At 38.2% G+C, this 22,073-nt stretch overlaps 1 protein-coding gene across 1 annotated transcript; it reads right to left on the bottom strand.

The window, feature by feature from the left end:
• Nucleotides 1-388: 388 nt before the first annotated feature.
• On the bottom strand, nucleotides 389-14,375 carry CLUL1 (clusterin like 1). The gene is made up of 9 exons (XM_009565145.2): nucleotides 14,276-14,375; nucleotides 13,243-13,352; nucleotides 11,737-11,885; nucleotides 9,002-9,169; nucleotides 7,138-7,582; nucleotides 5,180-5,317; nucleotides 3,513-3,727; nucleotides 1,850-2,020; nucleotides 389-921 (listed from the first exon to the last, which is right to left on the bottom strand). Exons 2-8 carry the CDS (start codon nucleotides 13,343-13,345, stop codon nucleotides 1,853-1,855), a joined length of 1,386 nt encoding a protein of 461 aa, XP_009563440.2. The 5' UTR covers nucleotides 13,346-13,352; nucleotides 14,276-14,375; the 3' UTR covers nucleotides 389-921; nucleotides 1,850-1,852.
• Nucleotides 14,376-22,073: the final 7,698 nt, after the last annotated feature.

Genomic DNA, 22,073 nt, shown 5'->3' with positions numbered 1-22,073 from the left:
GTAGTAAAGGGGAAGGTATGGTGTAATTAAGGAATGGTTATTTTTTTCTGCTCATATCTAATATAGATGAGTTTGTACACTCTGAAATGAGTAGAATTTATTTAGTAAAGATGCACTTGGAAATGATGAATATAACTTCATGCAAAAAAAAACCTTCTTAGAAATGCCAGGCACAGCAAATGAAACCAAATCACCTACAGCTCTGCTTCTAACTGAGAGATATATCAGTTCCTAACCTTTCATTATAATTTGCAAATACCATTGAAAGCTAATGTGTACCATTTACGAAAAAGCATCCATCTTTTCTGATAAAGGATTCCCTGTTAATTATGACTCCAGAGGCAAGCTACAAGTAAGAAATGCCAAAGGCAGTAGGCTTACTCATTACTGCATATTCAGAAAAGTTATTTAATGTACATGACAAACATCAAAAGCAATTGCAAGAAGAAATAGAACATTTTCATTGGAAAATAATATGCTACATACATATGGAAATCTGGTTGATTCAGACTTAGCTGAATGTGCAACATCTGTAGGGACAAATCTTGAAAAGGCTTAAGAATGTGCTTGAATTTAAGTATGCAAATAGGAATTACTTGTATGCTTACAGCTGATTATTTCCTTAAATCTTTGTATAACTAGGGCCATAGCTGGTTATCAACAATTACCTAATTTACAACATAAATAACATTTTATTTAAAGAAATTAATATTAAAATGGCTTTGCATTTGGTTTTGAGTTAAAAGATTTCTACATTCTTGCTCACTCATATGTCACAGTATTTACTAAGCAAAATTGTATTTATTTGCAACTATTCTAACAATTGTCATTTAACAATTGGCTATGGGCTGAGCTTAGGAGTATTTCACCTAAGGAGTTTATATGAGATTTCAGGAAGAAAGATTTCACACATCTTCTTTCCTAGGAGAAAAAAAAAAAATTGATTAAACATTTTGGGTTTGGACTGAGAAAAAAGAGTTAGAAAAACAAGTGTATCGGGAATATCTGTGCCCTGCTATAGAAACACGCACAACATAAAAAACAGATAGAAACAGATTTTTTATTCTTTTTCCCTTCTTATAGATCTTTCCCTTTTCTTGTAGAGTTTGAGCTCTTTACTTTTATCACACTTTTGTGTACTGTAAATCTATTGTGCAAACTGAACAGAAAATGGTATTGTGATTTGGAAATTCATGCCACTTACTTTTTCATTTCTGTATGAAATGGTAGCACAGAAAAAAGATCATGAGAAGGATCTTTTTATGCACACTCCTAAAAGTCAAACTGCAGACTCTGTTAACACTATTAATCTGAGGAGTGCGCTGGTAATAGGAAAATGTTATGGTAAGACAACTATCTCAAGTCATGATGCTGATCCTAACTTTGGACTCCTTTATAATAAAAAATAAGAAGGAGCATACTCTTAAACACCACTTAAAATAAATACACCCTACCCCCCATAATGAATAGTGGTTGTTCCAGTTTATTCAAGATTAATGAACATGAAGACATGGTTTCTGATGCCAAGGCTTTTGAGACAATTCTTTTCTGAAGGAATATTTATCATCACATTGCCTCATCCCAGATGTTACCTAAAGATTGAGGATTTCACAGTTAAATAAGTCAAGTCTTTTAATATCATCATGTCTGTGTTTTGCAGACTAGAACACTGAGTATTTGGTTTTGTTTTTCATAACATTTGTGTTTGTCTCTCAATCAATGTGTTCTTTCTGAGGAGATAGTCTTGAGTGTACCATGACTGGATCCTTTTCCAGCTAAAATTTATTGCAATGTAAACACCTCTTACAAAGAATTCCATTCTCTATGAAAGGAGAAGGAATGAACTTACGACTTAAAAATTCTGCTTATATAGTTGCAGCGCTTTCCCAGCTATGTATTCAATGAATTCAGCGCTCTTTGGGTCTATGTTGGGAGGAACTTTAATGGTGAAAGTAGGTGAAGTCAGAATATTCACGTCTACCACAGTTTCATTTTTACCAGAGGGGTCCCCAGGAACCACCTAGGAGAGAACAAATCAGTACTTTAGACACTACAAACTACTGCCTACTTTCAGTTTTGTTTATACCTACTGTGCCCATTGTCTTTAATATGGAAAAATTCAATAGAGAAATTTTTTAGACTTCATTGAATCATAGAGTGATTGATGATCTTTGAGGTCATCAAGTCCGACCGTACCTGTCCACTACTAAATCGTATCCCTAAGCACCTTGCCTATCGATCATTGAAACACCTCTAGGTTTATCCATCACTCAACCACCTCCCTGGGCAGCCTGTGCCAGTGCCTGATCACCCTTTCAGTGAAGAAATTTTTCCTAATGTCTAATCTGAACCTCCTCTGGTGCAACTTGAGGCCAGTCTCTTGTCTAACACCCACCTCTCTACATCTTCCTTTCAGATAGTTGTAAACAGTGATAAGGTCCTCCCTTATCCTCCTTTTCTCTAGGCTAAACAATCCCAGTTCCCTCAGCTGCTCCTCATAAGACTTGCCTACTACTTTTAGATTATTTTCTCCTGAAAAGACAGAAGGTGTCTGAATTTATGCCAGAGTGTATTGTAGGCAGTGGGAAGAGATGACACAGCACTGCAAGCCCATATTGAAGAACTACATGTTAATATTTATACCATGAACTACATCTGTAAGGAGCTTCTGATCTCCTAATGAAAACTTGTGTGTGAGTTGGCCCACTAATTTCAAGACAAAGTTTGTGTGATTCTAGTTGTTCATTCCTATGTGTTTTTCTAAGAGAGACTTATTTCTGTAGCTTTATTTTTCTGGAGCAGATACCTTAGAACCAGTTGGGAAAGCGTACTTAAATATTGCTTGTCCACCTGTTCCTAGTTTTGTGATTATTGGTGGATTGTACAACTGTTTCATATCAATTTTTGTAATAATAGTACATTGGATTTCTGAGTTGAAAGAGAAAACGGGATTTGTCCCTTGCCTAGGAAAATGAGTTGGATTTACCTTGGATATATTCTTGAGTGTGAGATACATTTAATGATGATGTACTTATTGGAATATTGACAGATGCTGTTAAAGATGTGCAGCTTCCACGACATTAGACTGCATAACATTTGCTTTCATTGAGCTTTGGGATATATAGGTACAGATATAGGCATATAGCTAGATATTCAGTGATCCACTAAGGATGTGTCACTGACCAGTGCAGTGAAATTTATCTGGGAAGGTAATCTGAGGCCAGTCAAAGCTGCTAGTGTCAAGTTGCTCTTATCTGACAGTGATTCAGGTTAGTCTGTCAGACATCCATCAGAATAAAAGGATTTAGAGGAAAACAATTTCCAATCTCTGGAGTTTTGGCTCATCAAGGGATTATCAAGCATACAAAATTCAAGACAAGAGGAACTTTATGTTGTAAAGACCAAAAATTACATGTGTAAAAACATCCACAATCCCTCAAAGTTTGAATATAAGCAAAGCATGGGTCAAAGACAGCACTGTGAAGTAATTCCCTTCAGTAGGTAACTCTTACCTTAACTATATTGAAAATGTTTTCTGGTCCAATGGTTGTATTGGATAACTCAGACACCCACCCAAATCTTTCTTTCATTTTATTCAAAAGGTAGGAAGTGTCTTCTGTATGACGCTGAACCACCTGGAGAATCTGTTCATACTGTTCCCCTGAGAGGTTAACCAGTTTAAAGGCTTCATCAAACTTGATGTGCAGTTCAGGAACATTTGGGCAATCTGTTAGAAAAGACAGGCAGCATGAAGCTTATGGGAAAGTAATATGTCTTCTACTTCATCTTTTCTATCTGAGGTATAGAAAACTGTAAAAAAGTCTAGCAAGGAGGCATGTTTTGGATTGGTGTTTAAATAATCCTAAAAAAAATGGACTAATTCCTGCTTACCTATTTTAGTAAGTGTAGTTTAGGCTTATAATGACTAAATGGATTAATTAACCTATTTCCTGTATTACAGTGATGTACCAAGTACTTCAAGGTTTATGTCATAGTTCATGGCAATAGATTTTCTGTTATGCTAAATTAGAACTGGTAGGTTTTACATATGGCAACTTCATAATCTCCTTATGCCTTATCTTTTGTTTTAATTGCTCATAATCCATTATGAATCCTTCCAAGTACATAGGTTATTACAAGAAAACCCATAATGTATGTTAGTATTCCTGCTAAGTGTTAAGGCCTAATATTTATCTGACAATAGCTAGACATTAGTATCTGACTAGTAATGTATGCCATGAATTCAGCACTGAAGATTGCTGTATTTTTTTTACTAAAATACCGATCTTAAACAAGAACATTATATTCAACCTATACAAAAATTGTTATGGAAAAATTCTGTTTATTCTCTGTCAAATAGGGCTGTCAAGGGGCACCTTCAGGCTGATAGTACGGTAACCACAGATACAAATTCGTACCTGTGATACACAGTTTTAGACAGAAAGATATTTTTATTGAGATGTAAGTGGTTCAATATTCTTTTCAAAATGTGTCATTGGATCATTAATATTTGCTGCATTGGAGATATTATGAAGACACTTGGGTTTAAACATATTATGTGGCTTTTAAGGCCAAAATAATTCTGAAAACACAAATGTGTTGTTGCAGTGCAGTGAAAGTCCTGAGAGCAGTTCTAGGTGATGCAGTCTGAATTTTTTCCAGGTACCCATGGAGAATGTGTGCCAGAGATTTGCCATCTGCTTACATACTGACAACTTTCCTGTCCTTCATGTCAGCCCTGTTTGCTGGCATGGTTCCACAAAGAGTGCTTGTAGTCTGCAGAGGACACTGTCAGGAGTTTGAGCTTCTCCCTGCTTTCTGCTCAGCACTTCTGCACCCAGGCAGCATCGATTACTGCTGACCCCTTCCTTCTCTGCAGGATAGCAACTCTAACAAAATACATAGATATTTTATTAAGGAGTGTAGAACTTCTCTTTGGACCGCCAGTGGTATGTTAACAACTGAGTTATACTGACACTCTGTGGAGACAGAGGGAAAGGTAATTGAAATAGTCTGGAGTGAGGAATAGTGTTTGCATCCATAGTTACAGTAAAAACTCAGTGACTGAGCATTCCAAAAAGATGGAGACAGAACAGCAGAATATGACAGTCTCAGACTCTACAAACCAGTGATCAATGCATTATGGAAAGAAAAAAAAAATCAGAAAATAGCTATTTACCGTGCAAAAGATTGTCTTGACATTTCAGACATCTCTCACGAAACTGTGGGCATCCAGAGGAGTTCTCCTGAAGCTCCCTGCACAGAGGCCTTCGGCGCCCTGACACAATTCTGGGGAACATGCCACTTCTGTCAGGATCTAGAGTAAAGTCACAGTGTTTTTAGACTGCCACTAAGCTTAGGCTCTTGATAAATATACATATGTTACATACTTGGTGTGCTAGAATATATTTTTTTGCCCTTAATTCAAAACATCTGGCATAAATCCCTCCTTCCCCACTCCAAAAAAGAAACAACCAATCAAACAACGAATAAAACATTAAAATATACAAGTGAGTAGAGTATACAAATCATGTTTTCTTTCAAGGAATTAATGCCACTGTAGTATATTCCTTTCTAAAGGCATAGTAGTATATTCCTCACTAATAGCCAAACAATTGGTAATAGTATTATATGTTATTTCTAAAATATGTGAGTTCTAATAAGATCTTTTTGACTCCTGAAAGTCCAGATGTTTCATAATCTCATACAGCTAGATGGTAGCACAGTACCAAAGCTTATTGCTGAAGTAACATGGGTCATGATACAATAAAGATTAAAAACTGCAGTTGTAGCATTACTTAACTTTGTATTTCCTGGTGACCATAGAATCATAGAATCATAGAATAGTTAGGGTTGGAAGGGACCTTAAAGATCATCTAGTTCCAACCCCCTTGCCATAGGAAAGACATCCCACTAAATCAGGCTGCCCAAGGCCCCATCCAGCCTGGCCTTGAACACCTCCAGGGATGGGGCATCTACAGCTTCCCAGGGCAACCCGTTCCAGTGCCTCACCACTATCATAGTGAAGAAATTCTTCCTAATGTCCAGTCTAAATCTGCCCCTCTCCAGTTTATACCTATTCCCCCTGGTTCTATCCCCACAAGCCTTTACAAATAGCCCCTCTCCAGCTTTCCTGTAGGCCCCCTTCAGGTACTGCAAGGTCGCGATAAGTTCTCCTCATAGCCTTCTTTTCTCCAGGCTGAACAAGCCCAACTCTCTCAGCCTGTCCTCATAGGGAAGGTGCTTCAGCCCTCTGACCATCTTTGTAGCCCTCCTCTGGACCTGTTCCAACAGCTCCATATCCTTCTTATGTTGAGGATTCCAGAACTGGACACAGTATTCCAGATGAGGTCTCACAAGAGAGGAATACAGGGGCAGAATCACTTGGCTATGTCACCTACCATTCAGAGTTGTGGTATGTCCTTATAGACAGGCACCAGCACATATTTGAATGATGCTTGTTTTCAAACTTGCCTTAGTGAGACACGAGGGATAATGCTTATTTGTCTTCTGAAAGTAGATCAAGGTTGTTTCCTCTATTGAGAGTTATCATCCAAGAGCAACATTATGCCCAGAATTTTTCTGGTTTCTGGAAAACCTGATGGCTGGTCTGTGTTTGGCTGGCCCACTGTGTTGCTGTAGAAGCCTACAACAGACCGTGTAGCTGTCTGGCTGAGCTAAATGTTTTTGGAAAAGAGCAAGGGTACGCTTTGACATGTCATAGAATTACTTTTTTAGAACTGGTGACATGTCAATATGATATGATACATATCATATCCTGATGAACGCTGAGATCAGACGTGTCAGTCAAATTTATGAAAACCTGCATCTGTCATGAGTTCAAGCACTCCTGAGGAACTCCTGCAGATGCTTTGAGAATTGCTGTGAAAATCAGGCTGTGTAGGACCTGCAAGTCCCCCTGTGGCATTTCTTTGAGATTTCTAGGTGATTTGTACCTTTTAATATAATCAATAAGTTATCTTTTACCCATGTCTTCTTAACCAAGAAAGGCTTGAGAGCTTCCATGCCGTATCTCACACTAACATACCTCAAACTGAATTATTAACCATAGTTTAGCAGTCCCAAAGTGTTTGATGTCATTGACAGTGCAGTTGATTTTCATTATCTAACACTTGCCTTTAGCTTGTTCTGGCACTTCTCTTCTACTATCTCTGTATTCAGAAAATACTTCGGCAATCACCTCACTGACACCATCAAACACTGTCTTACTGAAATCAAAAACTGTCTGTAAGAAGCCAGGTACACCCCAGCCCTTCTGTGAGCTGTCGCTTCTTGTGGTGTCCTCGGGTAAAGCTGGCATGCTGGGGGACTCGTCCAAGTGCAGATCAGACATGAAATATGTCTGAAAAGACTGATCAAATTCTTTTTGCATCTGCTTGAAAATAATGAAGCTTCTGTCAAATACTGAGCCCATGTCTGATAGTAGTTGGCTAAATAAATCTTCCATTTTTACTAGCTGGGTATCCTCTTTCTCAGGCTTTTCATTAAACTGGATGTCTTTTCCTTGATCTTCATGAAAAGTGAAAATGAGTGGAGGTATTTTCTTCAAAAAATCTTCAACCTGTGTATAAGAAGGAGATAGATCAAGGGCCTGACAAGTTATCAGCTTTTTATCTCTCAGGGAAGTGGCTCTAATTTTTCTCTTTCAAATATCCATAGAAACTATGCCATCTTAATATCTACAAATACAGCATATTCTTCGAAGCAGTTTAAGACACTAGACTCTGAAGAGTGAAAGTCCATCCAATCTAAATCATTAGCTCCAAATCAGATCTGGAGTAAAAGGATTGCCGGTTGGCCTTTAATCTGTGGAGGCTCAAAGTTAGGATTGGTATTTGGGTTTCTTCCAAGAAACAATTTGGACTTTATCTTGGAAACACTTCTGTGGTACTTATGTGTGGCATAGGGAACAGAAGGCAATTGTTCTCGCTGTGATCAAGAAGCACCCTACCCTCTCTCACCAGTGGCCAAGTCCTCACATACTTGAAACCCGTAAAAATCAATGAAGCAGTGATACTGATTCCATGGTTTGATGATGGAAGAGACCAAGTGTCAACTCTCCTTTGCAGAGTTCCCGGTCCCTTGGTCTCAGGCACTGATTCCCTGCTCTATGCTTTAATATATTACCTTCACCTGAGCAAATGTAATGTTTTGTGTAGCTGCACTTCATGGCATTAGAACACTGGTAAGGGTCAAGAAACAACCTGCCAAACACATACATATACCTACATATATACATATATAACTTTAATATGTTCCACATTATTACCTGAATATTTTTAACAATATGCACAACTATTAGACACCTTTGTTCTGAAGATTGTCACTTCTAAAACTCACTGTGTTTCATTATTATCATATTTTTCAGTGCCTGGAGATGTGAAAGCTAGGTAATCTGGCTAAAATTTCATTAGCAGTAATTGTGCAGTTTCGGTTGCATTTAAGTTGCTAAGCTGCATTTAAAGCTTATGCCCAAATAAAATGTATGATTACAGTTTTGCTAAATTTTGTAATAATAATGTACCAGCATGTTTTCTTTCTGGTAGAATTAGGGGAATCTCATTTGCTGACAGTTTGCTCTGTCAAAAAACACTTCAGCATTTTAAAGCTGTTTTGTTACTTAAAGAGTAGGTTAAAATAAAGATAGGAAAGAATGATGTAGTATAAGTAGAACTTACTGCAAGTTCTACTGTGAGAGACATTGCTGTATATCTCCATTGACTCCACTGGAGTCAGGGGAATAATCAGTGTCCATGGAGTCACGCCAATGTGCAACCAAACTAATTTGGCTCAGTGTTCAATGAATATAATTGCATGTAATCACAGTCATATAACTTCACATTTCCACACCCTCCAAATCAAATTTATTTCAGTAACCTGACAAAACTGGCAGAGCTGGCATTGGGAAAATAAGAAGTGCTGTCTCTAAAACTGTTAGGTGAATTTGAGAGTATTTCCTAGATACAAAATGTCTTCCTACCTTTCTTCTAAATGTTGACAGATCACGTTTGCAAGTTGTATAATATTTCATGCAGGTACTTTCCAAACAAGATTCACATTCATCCCATAAATTTTTCGAAGATACTTGACATTGTCTTTCTTCCTCTTCTAGTCTTTCCTTTACTTCATCCATAAGTCGCAAGGCTTGCTAAGTAAGAAAAAAGAATCATTTGAGGGTAATTTTCAAATTAATATTCTGAATACTCATCCCAGTGTAGATCTCTATTTTGGCTACCTATGATTCCTTTCTTTTTTTTTTTGCTAAACCTCAACTGCTAGGGTAGGTTGTCTTCTTAGCTGCAGCCACATGTTGAGGGAACTAAGAATTGAAAAAAATTTTTCTTACAAGATTTTTCTGATGCCATTCTTTCCGAGGGCACATCCTACAAAACTAAATGGATCTCTACAGTCTACCTGGATCTTTGAGGTAATGAAAAAACCCACACATCTTTCTGTGCAAGAAGCATTCAACCAGCCTCTTAAAGGGTCATTTCCTCAACTTAGATTTTTTTTTTATCCATATCATTCCTACAGTATTCAGCTGTTCTTCAAATAGCCCTTTTTTTGCTGCTTTGCTCTTTTCTTTAAGGAACAGATATTTCAACAGGCGAGGTTTTTGCCATACATAAATTCTTTCTCTAATGCAGAAATATGTAAAACTATAGTGTATGCTCTGTTTGGGATTATCCTATTCAAAAGACTGTAGTGAGGGGGTTTCTTCCTGCTCGTGTGGAAGTGTGAGACACTCCTTCCCTAATGAAGGGAAACGATGCATTTTACAACGCTGCTTCTATCTACTGGATCATTCTTCATCAGGAAGAGCACAAAGCTGAGCAGATCAGAAGCAGTATTTTAGAATAGACTTAGTAATGGAAAGATAGACGTTCTTCCTATTGAAGTAGATTGTACATCATCAATTTCTTTCTCAGGTACAGGATATTTTAATAGCTTAGGTTTCCAAAAGATGTTCCAGATTGCTCCTAAGTATGGCAGAAATCTTTTAACTGGTCATTCTTATTCCTTTCAGGCAGTATTTCAATAGGGAAGAGGCTAACAGAAAAGAAAGCTTCTGCCAGAATGTGCTTAGTGGAGATGGTAACTGTGGTCTCCATAGTCTATATCTATTTATTTTCTGATCTTTTGAACATATTTTTTCAGAGTTTTATGAGCTTTCGCTGTGGTTGTTACGTAATGGAAATCATCCAGTAAGAATTAACAACAGTGTAGACGATGGGAATGTACTCCTGTTCCTAAAGATGTTAGAAAACTATCAAGTACTTTTTGGCTTGCTAATAGAAATAATTTAAACTAAGTACTAGATGCTGGACGAAGATGGAATTTTCTTTCAAGTTCACCAAAAGCAATAGTTAGGATCTTTGTATTTATTTTTATATACAGTGATCTCTATTTCTCAGCATCATCTGAGCATGTGGCTCTGAGCCTAGGCATTGCATTAGGACATGGGAAATTCCCCTGACCCCCTATACTTTCTCTAGAGCACTTTATAGTTTTGGCTTTGATATTTTTCTGAAGGTCTGAAGTTTGCAAAGAAAGCTGGTAAACGTCTTGTCACCTGGGGTGTATAAAGATGTGCAAGGCAGAGCTGCTAGACCTCCTGCATGAGACACCTTTATACAGTTGCTTTCAGTTGCCTTGGGCTAAATTTAGCAAAGCAGGAGATTTTAAGAAACAAGCAATAAGTGTGATACTTTATTCAACACAATGCTGTTGCAGCAGCTCTGGCTTCTGGACTTTACAAAACTCAGATTGTCTCTCCAAAGTAATGTTTGAGTCCACATACAGCATTAATGTCTCCTTTTACTGTAGAACTGCTGTATTTCCATTTGGTGACTTGACTGTGCCTAGACTACTGCTGGTTACCTCCCAAATGCAGGATAAAATACGAGAGCTCAGATCTCAGGGATGGTGGTTTCAGATAACACGTTTTGCCTTATAACCAAGATAGGCCGAGAGAAGGTGACTTGCTAACTTGCAGAGGCTCAGCTTTATTTTCTCTACTGCTTACTTTTTCAGTTTGATTTTAGAAATGGCTTAGACATTCAGCAACAGGGAAAAATTAACAGGATTTCACTCAGCTAGAAAGCTGTATTTCTGGAGAAAGATGGAAACTCTTCACCTCTAGCTCTAGTCACCAGTGAGGAAAACAGTGCTTCTGTTCAGTGCTTTATTCCAGTGCAGTCTGAAAACTTCCCTTGGGGTTGAAGGCTCAGTCTGCCAGGGTCTAGCCTGCCAGCAAGCCCTTAAGAGACTGGCAAATGTAAACTAATGCTTTAAATTTTTCTGAAATGTGAACATCCAGGTTCTTGATAGGCTAGTAAAGGATGTCTATTGGCCCAACTCCAGCTTCCAGGAGACAGGCAGTGAGAGCCTCGATAGAGGTACCATGAGAGTTTTCTTCCACTATGGGAGGAGAGAGAAACAAAGATTACCTATCAGTGCTGGCTTTACTATGTGACCACAAAAAGGCATGTGTACTGCTTAGAGTGTATATACAGTGTGGTTTACATTCTTCCCAGGAAAGGGAAGACACCAAGGGATCCCTTTTGGGTTGCCCATTGGCCTAAGTGTGATGGCATGCTATACCACTTCCAGGAGGAAGGCTAAATCCATGTACAACCTGCCTTATCTTTGATTAAAAATATCCACAACTTAACAAAAACCCAAACAGAAAAAACACAGATGCATTTTATTTACCTGTTTTTCTTCACTGCTCTTCTTTAAGGTTTTCATCAGATCTATGTGCTTATCTTCATTTTTTTCCATCATAATTTTCATCTGCTTAATGCCAATCAAAGCTTTCTTTACCTCTTCATCTACGTACTTCTCTCCAACTTCAGATAATACTAAAAAAGCCAAATTAGAAGGTGACTTAATCAGATTTTAAATCTAGCAGGAATCGTTGTATACCGATGATGAAGGAGAATTAGACAGCTCTGTGTTTCCCTACAGCTGCACAGCCGAATTCTTGAGATAGTGAATGCTGAATAATACAGAGCCAAGAAAATTTCGATCAGATAAGAATCTGGCCCACAGCCTTTGCCAGTGATCAGCTGTGTGTAACCCAAGCTATATGTATGGCTGTCCCATTTCTGATGACTGAATCTCAGTATAGCTGAGAGTGGGAGGCACCTCTGGAGTTCATTGAGTTCACACACACACACACAGCCCTCCCCCCCTCTCCAGGCAGAGTCAACTACAGCAGTTTGCTTGGGACCTCATCCTGGGTTTTTGATATCTCCAAGGATTAATCATCAGTTTGTTATGATTTAACCTATATATTTATCTTTGATAGATATATATGATTTAACCTATATATTTATCTTTGAGTCTGTGACAGCTTCCTTTTGCGTTTTGAAAATGTAGATTGCAGGTGCCTTTAGACTGTTTTCATAAAAATATAGTCTCTAGACTTCCAGGGAAGTAATGACTGTAAAGTTACATGAAAGCCCAGGCTGGCCCGCACCTTGAAGCTCTCTGTGACTGCCTATCCGTTTTATCTGCATTTGTCGCCTTTAGAGAAATACCCTTAATATTACTGGTGTGGTACAAACCAGGTAAAGAACACATCACCCTGAGACTGCCAAAAGCATGTAATGCATTTCTTCCTTTATATCTTTCTTCCTCTCCCCTAACTTTTTTTTTGTTATAGAAATATTATTAACGTAGACTGAAGCAAAGAAATATTTCTTGGCTGATCCTCATGGGATTCCTATCCACAAAAATAAAGCCATGCTTAAAAGTGAGTAGTTGAACAATAGCTGCTTTTTTCTAAATTAGGTAACTTTATTTCAGTTCTTTGTAATAACCACCTTTTCCAGTAAAGCACATAATTGTAGAATAAATATTTTCACAGATTATTTAAACAAGCAAAATAATTCAAAATGTATTGGATTGAATTTTGAGTTCAGTTTATATTCTATAATCTATGACAGACCAAATGACCAACAAAAATGCTGTAAATACTTTTTCTTAAAGGTATACTTATCTGCTAATCCCTTTACTTTCTCATCCTGATTGTTCTTACCTCCCCCTTGTCTGTGTGTGTATGCATGTACTCACATACATAATAATTTCTAAGCACTACTCATGAAAGCAAATCCTTCCTGATGCCAGCGAGTGTGGGGGTCAAAATGCACTAGGAGACTGGAGACCTGGGTCCAGGGGTGTCCAGCACACCCCTGGTATGAAAAACATACATACGCTTCAGGTTTTCCCGGAGATTCATTTCCTCCTGCCTTGTCGGTGCACACTGATGACCGTTCAGCCATAGCGTGTATATTATATATAACCAAGCAGACTTCATGTTCTTTCTGTTAAAGAAGCAGGTTGGTGCAGTTAAATGTAAGCATCTTCATGATGCTCAAATGCTTAGGCATAATGTTTACTAAGTATTTTACAAGTTCTGTTAGTTTTGACTTTAACTATGGTTTCTAAGATCTTTAATAAGTACTTAAATGCTGCTGTTAATGAAAACACAAGTAAGAAGCCTGACCTCATTTGCAATTATCTATTCAGACTAACTAGATTAATTCCACTGAGTTTGCACAGTGGTGTAACAGAATTAGGACATATGTATGTGAAACTGGACGATTATGCAGCTCAGTCTGTCTCTTTTACCTTGTGAAATATACTAGCTACTGATTTCACACTCTGATGTTCTTAGTTTATTTTAGAAATGCATCCATGCTAAACAGTATTGCCAAATTGAAAAAAAAGGATATTTCTAGAATGTTGTTCCCTTCCCTGTTTCCAAACATGCAATTCCTTTAGTTGTCCTTCAGAATGATACTTCATATATCAAACATAATAACAGGTGTTCCAAAAAATGTCAATTCAATCAGTTTTGTAAACAAATACATCAGCAATTGAAAGAAATTCCTACAAAAATAAGGGAAAGAAATGGCATTTGCTTTACTTCTTTCCCAAGAGCAGATAGAAGAGAAGGGTTTATTTTTTTCAAAACCATGCAACTGCACATTATAGTTCTCTTCTGATTAAGTGAATACGGTATTTAAGTGCCTTCTTGTTCTCCAGTATAGTCTTCTTCGAGATGCAGTTATCAGCCGCAAGTGCATATGTAAATTAAGAGCCTGGATTTATTTATGGCGTGGATTTACTTCTACAGTTGCTTGCATATTGTACCTTTATATTTATAGCAAAAGACCAAATAAATTTCCAAAGAAATACAAGCCCATTACCAAAGAAAAGTAAAAAAAGAACCCAACGTATTTACCATTAATACTGAAACACCTCTTCTGCAAAATTCCTCCCAGCGTCAGGAAGGGGTCGGGCTGTGTTCTGATCTAATTGCTGGGAGTGTCAGGGATTTTGCCATGTTCTACTTATCTGATGAGAAGGTACTTAATCCTATTAACTGGACGTTTTGTCATTAGGCTGGAGAATTTTGCATGTATAGGACCTCATGCTCAGCTCTCTGGTCAAAACCACTAGGGGGAGCATTGGGCAGAATTGCATAATTTAATGTAATATGGATCTGTTATTTCTTTGTAGTCGGTAGCCTTTCATTTTACAACCTCTTCTATCGTCTTGCTTTTTAGCTTAGGAGACATCTGCAGCTTATGTTCTTAGTGAAATTGTTACAATTAGTCTGGCTGAAAATAGCTTCCAACATTTAATCTCTTCAGCGTAGCTTTAGTTTGCTATAAAAAACACTGGATTATGTAATGGCCTTCTTCATACACCTTCTGAAGACACAGAAATGAAAAAAAAATCAAGAATCCACATGCAGGCTGGCATATGAGTAGAGTCTGAAATGAGAGAAGCAAATTTTGGCATTTTGTACATCATTATACCTGCTAATGTTTTGCGATTTTACCCTTTTAATTATTTTCTTCAGTTAATCTGTGTGTGCGAAATATACCTGAGATCTGACCTGCATGAAGTGCTGGATAGGTTGAAATGAGATATTTAAATTCTAAGAGATGCTTAATATAAAATACGGACAAATATTTTTAGCAAGTCATAGCCTACCGTGTGATATTTATCAATAATACTCCCTTGAAGTCAAAGAGAAGGCAGAAAAAGTAGATTTCTGTAGCTCACGTTCTGCAACAGCTGTTTTAAAACCCCCATTCTTTTTTGTTTACCTCGTAGTTCATAAAAGCCAGTTGATGATTGATGGTTAAGATCTAGCGTGATTAATGCTGCTTAGGCAAGAGATTTGAGGGGTGTATTTTTAAACACATTATCAGGAAGAGTGGAGAGACCTGTTAGCTCTAATGGGAACTGCAAGTCCCCTGTTTGCATTAAAAATTAAGATAGCTCCACTCTTATTTTCTGAAAATGATGGATGGGAGGGAATATATATTTTGTTTTAACATGTATGTGTTGCTGGCTCACTGAAATGCTGCTAACTCCTTGACCAAGACTCATCACTACACAAAACTTTTCAAGTTCTCTTTTGTGGGAATACCAAGCAAGCATCCTTGTTGACTTCACGATCCCCTGGCCAGACTGACTGCTAAGCACCCCTGGGGCCTGGGCTGAAGTAAAAGGGGCAGTCTTTTCCTCTGGGCCTCATGCTTGGCTCAGGATAGAGAGTAAATGCAAAATAGATTTGGACGACAATCTATTACAGACATTTTGAAATGTCTGTTATTAGCCTACGTGTGTAGTGGATCATAACAAAGACTTCAGTCATTCACTGGAGAGGTTTGCTCCCTCATTTTTGGCATTTTTCTATGCTATTATCAATTTACCAGCAAAAGTTACTGCTGGCTTTTCTGAACCTGACTTGATATAGAGAAAGCTTTACTTGATCCAGAGTAAAAAGGAGAGTTCCAACACAACACCTGTGTTTCACAGGAATTTGCAAGAAAGCAGGAGATCCCAGCCCTGCAGGGACAGAGAGCAGCACTCCTGCCGCAGGGCGGAGAGGCTAGAGGCTGCCTCTGACACAGATCCCTCTGCTTATTTTCAGAATTGCCTATCTTCTGAAGGTCTCTCTGGGTCTCTGGTCATACACACTTGCACCTTGCCAAGTCACTCCTTAAGGGAAATCTATACAAACACTCATACTGAGACATGGAGTCCTGGTGGGTTGACTTTGAACACTGCAAAGTGCATTGCATTGTCTTAGATGTTTTTCCTTACACTTTATTATAACCGCATGGGAATAGGCATTACTATATGTATCTATTTCTTTTTACAAACTCACCAAATTCTAGTTCTTTGCTCTGCTGTTATTATTCATATCTAATGGCTGAAAGAAGAGGTCTAAGGAACCTGAGGACAAAATTGTCTAGGGCTAGTATGCCTGTTAAAAGTTAATCTCAGGCTTAAATTTAACCTTTGAAGTGCACTTAGGAGCCCGACGCCGTTCTTGAAAGGCAGTTATTAGTCATGCTCCCTCTGGAAATCTTTTCCTCTCTCATTTCTGTTTTGTATTTAATTAAGCCAGAATCTCATAAATTATATCTTCAGGATTCATATCAAATATCCACTCTCTTTTCTTTTAACATTCCAAATCTGATTTGCAGTGACCTATTGGAGAGCTCCAATTTTTGTCTCAGCATCCATGTTTTACCATTTCCTCTTAATATTTTATTTTTCTCTCGATCTGAGTGCTTCCATCAGCCATAGTGTACCATGTCACCAGTTTGTACTGACATGTTCATATTTTTCACAGTCTAAAGCAAGAAGGTGATTCAGTGGTCACTGTTGCTGTTGCAGATAATGAGGTACTCTTCTAATATTGAATCATACTGGAGACAGGGTGAAGAAGCTTTTGTAAGCAAGCTGTAGGAAGTGTCTTTTTCCCACTTCAACTATTATTCCTGTACTTCAATTTTTTAAGTGAAATTAATATATATATACATTAGAAGAAATTAGACTGAAAAAGGAATTTCAGTAAAAATACGCTTTTTGCAAGGTACTGCTGAATTGAAACATAATTGTAACAATACAGATATACATTGATCTTGAACCTAGCTGAACTCAAGCGATGAGAGCTGTAGCTGCTTTGTGGAGTTTCCTTCTCTGCTGTTGGATGACCTCCACAAATGTATAACATTTTTTCAGCATGTACTGTGACTTCTCCCATTTTGTTGATCCTTTCCACCTGGCAGGATTAAGCATCAAGAAATATATTGAAATGGAATTTCCTGTGTTATACATCAGCTGTAGGATTTTGTTCCAGTTATATATTTACTAAATAATTTGCTGTTTGGAAGAGTTATTTCCTACTATGTATTTTCACATTTCTTTCTTAGCTAGGTAATAATGATCAGACTGAAAATATCTGTACATATTTATAGGCTCTATGATCATGCAAAGTGCTATATATTGACATTAAATCTCTTGATACTTTTATGAAATAGTCCCCAGTTCTAGAAAATCTTAACTAGCTTTATTTGTAAGTACACCATTAGTTTCATTGCTTTCAATTGAAATTAAACCCAAGTGGGAGTTTGTGGTGTAATTACATGGCTAATGTAAAGCATGCACAAAGCTTTGCTAAGGGTTAGCATGGGTTTTAAAGCTATAGAATTGAATTTTGGTGTGTGAAGTTTTCTTTCCTTTTGTTTTTAATCCTTTCTAGTACTTGAGGAGACCCTGAGTGGTTTCTCCTTTCTCCTTTATTTCAAAGGCTCTTGGAGTCCTCCTTCAGTTTGTGTTCAGTACATCTTTGAGCTCTACATGAGTAGGTGAAGTTATGAACCAAGCCTCCTGCTTTCCTTGGTGAGAGGGGGAAGCTCCTGAGATGCTCTCCATCGTGCTGGAAGGTCACTGTCTAAGGAGGTGAAGCTACCCTGAGTTAGATAACTACGGAAAGTCTAAACTACACATCTTGCAAAAATACCAGCTCAGGCCCCAAAAGTGTCATGCTGTGTCAGCATGACAAAGTGCAGGAGCGCTGCAGCTCAGAATCAGGCTGACACAATTACTGTGTCTGGAAGAGAATCAGGCAGTGCCAGCTCAGGACTCCACACTATGCTCAGCACAAACATGAAACAGGCTGAAGGCATGAAATCAGCCTGCATAACTTACAGCATCACTCTAAGATTTAACATGGCTTTATTTGGAACTACTAAACTATAACTTTTGAGGTCAGCAAGACCATCTTAACAAGGCTTAGCATTCTTTAAAATGTATGAGCCTTTTCTGATTTCCTGTTGCTTGTCTATCCATGGATGCTAAGGATGACTATTAGGTGTGGAGAAATCCCACCACTTCACTGCTGATTTCTTTTTTTCCGTGCCCTTCAGGGCTTTGACATGAAGTTCTAAATACCAGTCCCAGCTGTAACATGACAACTGTTGTTAACAAGGGCATACAAATTTTCTTCACACCTTATCCAGAGGCATTGCAGAAGGGTCCTGTTCTAATACTGAACACCATATTTGGGAAGACAAATCTATAATGTAAAGGAATTAAATTAATTTTAAGGAACAGAGAATCAAAACCTTAGAGCTGGAACCAGAAAATTATGCGGTTATCTTAAGAATTTATGCTTGGGATATCAGCTAACTATTGAACTTGGAGTAGCACTATTACTGATGTTATGTTATCAGCAGGAGATATCAAAGTCAGTGCAAGGATAACAAAATAAGTTGGAAACAATTTGCTATAAAGCTATGAAGGAAACGTGTATGGTACAGTTACACAAACAGATTTAAGGAAGCATTTAATATTGAAATGCTGAAGTTTTTCACCAGATGTTTCACAAGGATTTCATTTCAATCTTCTCTAGAAACATTAAAACAAGAAAGTTTTATTGCATGCAGACATGTATTATATCAGCTTTCAGCCTGCAACTGAAACAAACAGGGTTCCTCGTGTGTTTTCATCTGGTTTGCTTATCCATTGTCTTCATCACTCAGCTCTGTATCAGCTAGTTGAGAGAGTGGTGGTTTATTGGAAACACCTCTGGAGTTTCAGGAAATGAAGATGACTGAATTATCAACATATAGTTTGTGAGGTGCTGCACAGCTCTTCAGGATGCTGACTACTCTAACCTACTGCTTTTTTGAGAAGTAACTGAAGGCATTCAAATTCAGTCTTGATAATACTCGATGAAGAAACTGGAAATTGCATTGGTGGAGAACAAGCTTCTGGCTGGTAACTTGGCCTCTTTCTTCTGCTACATTTAAAGCAGAACATGCTCCGGTGCCTGAAGGACAGCAAGCACAGAGAAGGATGCCTGAAGATAATGCTTCCTCAGTATGGCAGGTAATAGGACACATGCAGTCCCCCTGCTTGCGGTAGCACCAAGGCGAAGGAAGTAAAGCTGGAGTGATGCTGGAAGCTGACTTTTTCTCCATTTCAAATATTAGGGACAATTTCTAAGAAGAGCTTTGCTGCAATTAGAATTAATGACTTCATGCTTCTAAGAGTTCTTGCTTAACTGCCATTGGACATGTTTTTACAGCTGTTCTTTTATATAACTAGTACACTGCCCCATGCATCTGCTTCAGTACTCAAAGCTTTTAAAGTGCTGTGAAAAAACAACGTAAGTTATGGAGACCTGACAAATGGGAGGAGAATAAAAAAAAACCAACCTGGGTTCAGAGCAAATAAGATAGAAATGAGACAAAAGGGAAATGAAGGTAAGATAGGAAAGACTACGAAGTAGCAAAATGTCATAGGAGACACTGATGAGAACAGTCTCTCTAATTGGAAGTATATGAAGTGTAAAATACACTTCCACATCCCCTACCAACAGCTAATTAGTTCTTGCAAATGACAAAAATGTAGGGAGCCTATGAAGATGCACATGTGGCAGAACAGGACAACTATTTAAACTTTTAAATCTTCCTCATTCCTCCTGTTTCCTTCTGCTCTGGTGTGCAATCATTCTGGCAGAGAATAGGGGGGTTGTCCACACTTCAAGTTGCTTAATACATTTTCAGGCACTGTGAAATACTAAGCATTAAGAAGAGAATTACGGAACTTCTCAGTCCAGGTGTGAGCGTGCGCAGTGTGTGAACCTAAGCTAGTGAGCGATCTAGGTTTCCTATGGAGTCAAAGATGAGCTCTAGGCTAAGCTGGAATTTAACTGACCTGCTGTAGGCCTTGACCTCAGAGTTATATGGGCTGCACTTTGGAAGACCTGTTTCTTCTCCCCTGACTAGAAATTGAACCCAACAGACTAATCTAAATGGAGATGTCTCAAAGTGGGACAAATAAATCTGTCTGATGTGACATGCAATTTCAGCATGAACTGGCTTGTTTGTGTTTTCCAGCAGGACCATGAGCTGCATTAAGAAGAGTATTGCCATCAGGTCAAGTGAGGTGATCCTTCCTTTCTGCTCAGCACCTGTGAAGCCACACATGGAGTGTAAAAGAGACCCAGTAAAAGAGACGTGGACATATGACGCAAGTCCCGTGCAGGATTATAAAGATAATTCAGCAACTGGAGTATCTTTCATATGATGAGAGGCCAAAAGAGCCTCTGGGGATCCCAGCACAAAAGAAGGCATGGTCACCATCAGAGCAGTCCCAGAGGAGGGCCATAATAAAGGTCAGAGGGATGGAACAGGAGACGTCCTGTGAGGAAAGGCTGAGACAGTTGAGGTTGTTCAGCTCAGAGAAGAGAGGGCTCTGGGCTCTGGGAAGACCTTATTGCGTCCTTTCAGTATTTAAAGCAGGCTTTAAGGAAGATAGAGAGATTTTTTACCAAGGCTTGTAGTGACAGGACAAGGGTTAATGGTTTTAAACTAAAAGAGAGTAGATTCAGACTGGATATAAGGCAGAATTTTTTTATGATGTGGGTGGTGAAACACTGGAACAGGTTGCCCAGAGAAATTGTGGGTGCTCCATTATTGGAAGTTTTCAAAATCACATTGGACATGGCTCTGAGGAATCTGATCTAGTAGAAGATGTCCCTGTTCATGGCAGGGGGATTGGTCTAGGTGCTCTTTGAAAGTCCCTTCCAACCTAAAACGTTCTGTCATTCTGTAATGCTACGATGTATATGACACAGGCCAACATGGAATGTATAGATAGACTGTTCAGTACAGATACGTGCAACGCGTAACATGCATGCAAGCTGAGAAGTTCTGAGCATTCACAACTGAAGTACAACCAAGTCAGAAATTATTTCAGGTGGTACAAAATCCTGTCAACCCTTTCCTAGCACAATCTTCAGTAAGCCAAGATGGCAGCTACCACACCTAAATCATTTCAGAAAACTTGAATCACAGTGTTAAACTCACAAAAGATGAAGGCAAACTCCTAAGGAGCACAATATAGTACAATCATTTACTTAGGATTAGACTAATACTTCAAAGTCATGCTACATTTTCACTTAGTTTTTGGGTTGGCTACATTATAATTAGAGTCCAGCACAGTATCACATACTCTACTTTCTGGACAGTGACTGTTAGGGATTCCTGATGCTTATGTTTTTATTTTGTTTCTACAGATTAAGAATGTAAAAAAAGTCTTGAAAGATAAGGTCATTGTGTTACTTAGCACAATGAAGAAAATGCTGTCTCCAGATCAAGAAGTCCATGAACATCTATCTGCTGAAGAGATATTCAAGGTAGGTTCATATTTATACATTTACCTGGGAGATAATTTTATTTCTCCTAAAAATGCTAATGTGAAATTCTTCGCTGTGTTTCTGTGGCACAATTTTTTTAATGGCTTTGTTTGTCTGACTCAGCAATTACATCAAAGTGTTATTCCAGGAACTGCTGGTGTGATGACCTCTTTGCTCTTAGAGGGTTTCATTGCAGTGGAGCCCTCTCTTTCCTGAGCTATTGAAAACTAAGCTTCCTCCTATGCAAGCCAAAGCCATTTTGCACCACTACATTGCGATTTTCATAAAATTTGAAGATGTTAAAAAAAAATCACCTCAGCTCCAAATGGAAATTCTGCAGCAAAACATAAATGTTTGTTCCTTCAAGTTAAGTTTTATTTAGTTCTTTAATAATTGAATCTCTGTTATGTACAATGTAGTTTGCATCTTCAAATTACTTATGGGCAGTTTCATGAAGGAACGTTTTACTCTGGAATATGGACAAGAATCTGGAGTATTGAGGTAGTAGTGCATTCTAAGGAGTAGC

Source organism: Cuculus canorus, chromosome 2, assembly GCF_017976375.1.
Source record: "Cuculus canorus isolate bCucCan1 chromosome 2, bCucCan1.pri, whole genome shotgun sequence".
In the NCBI taxonomy this organism is placed as follows: domain Eukaryota; kingdom Metazoa; phylum Chordata; class Aves; order Cuculiformes; family Cuculidae; genus Cuculus; species Cuculus canorus.
Note: the sequence above shows the minus strand (reverse complement) of the source record. Positions and strands in the feature narration are given on the sequence as shown.

What these genes read in the sequence shown, in the direction of transcription:
- CLUL1 (XM_009565145.2), bottom strand. Translation starts at nt 13,345, where the DNA reads ATGAAGTCTGCTTGGTTATATATAATATACACGCTATGGCTGAACGGT. An exon ending in TCTCCGGGAAAACCTGAAGC is followed by an intron (nt 11,886 to 13,242) that starts GTATGTATGTTT and finishes TGGCTTTTTTAG; the next exon opens with TATTATCTGAAGTTGGAGAG. An exon ending in ACATTTTCAATATAGTTAAG is followed by an intron (nt 2,021 to 3,512) that starts GTAAGAGTTACC and finishes GTTCTCTCCTAG; the next exon opens with GTGGTTCCTGGGGACCCCTC.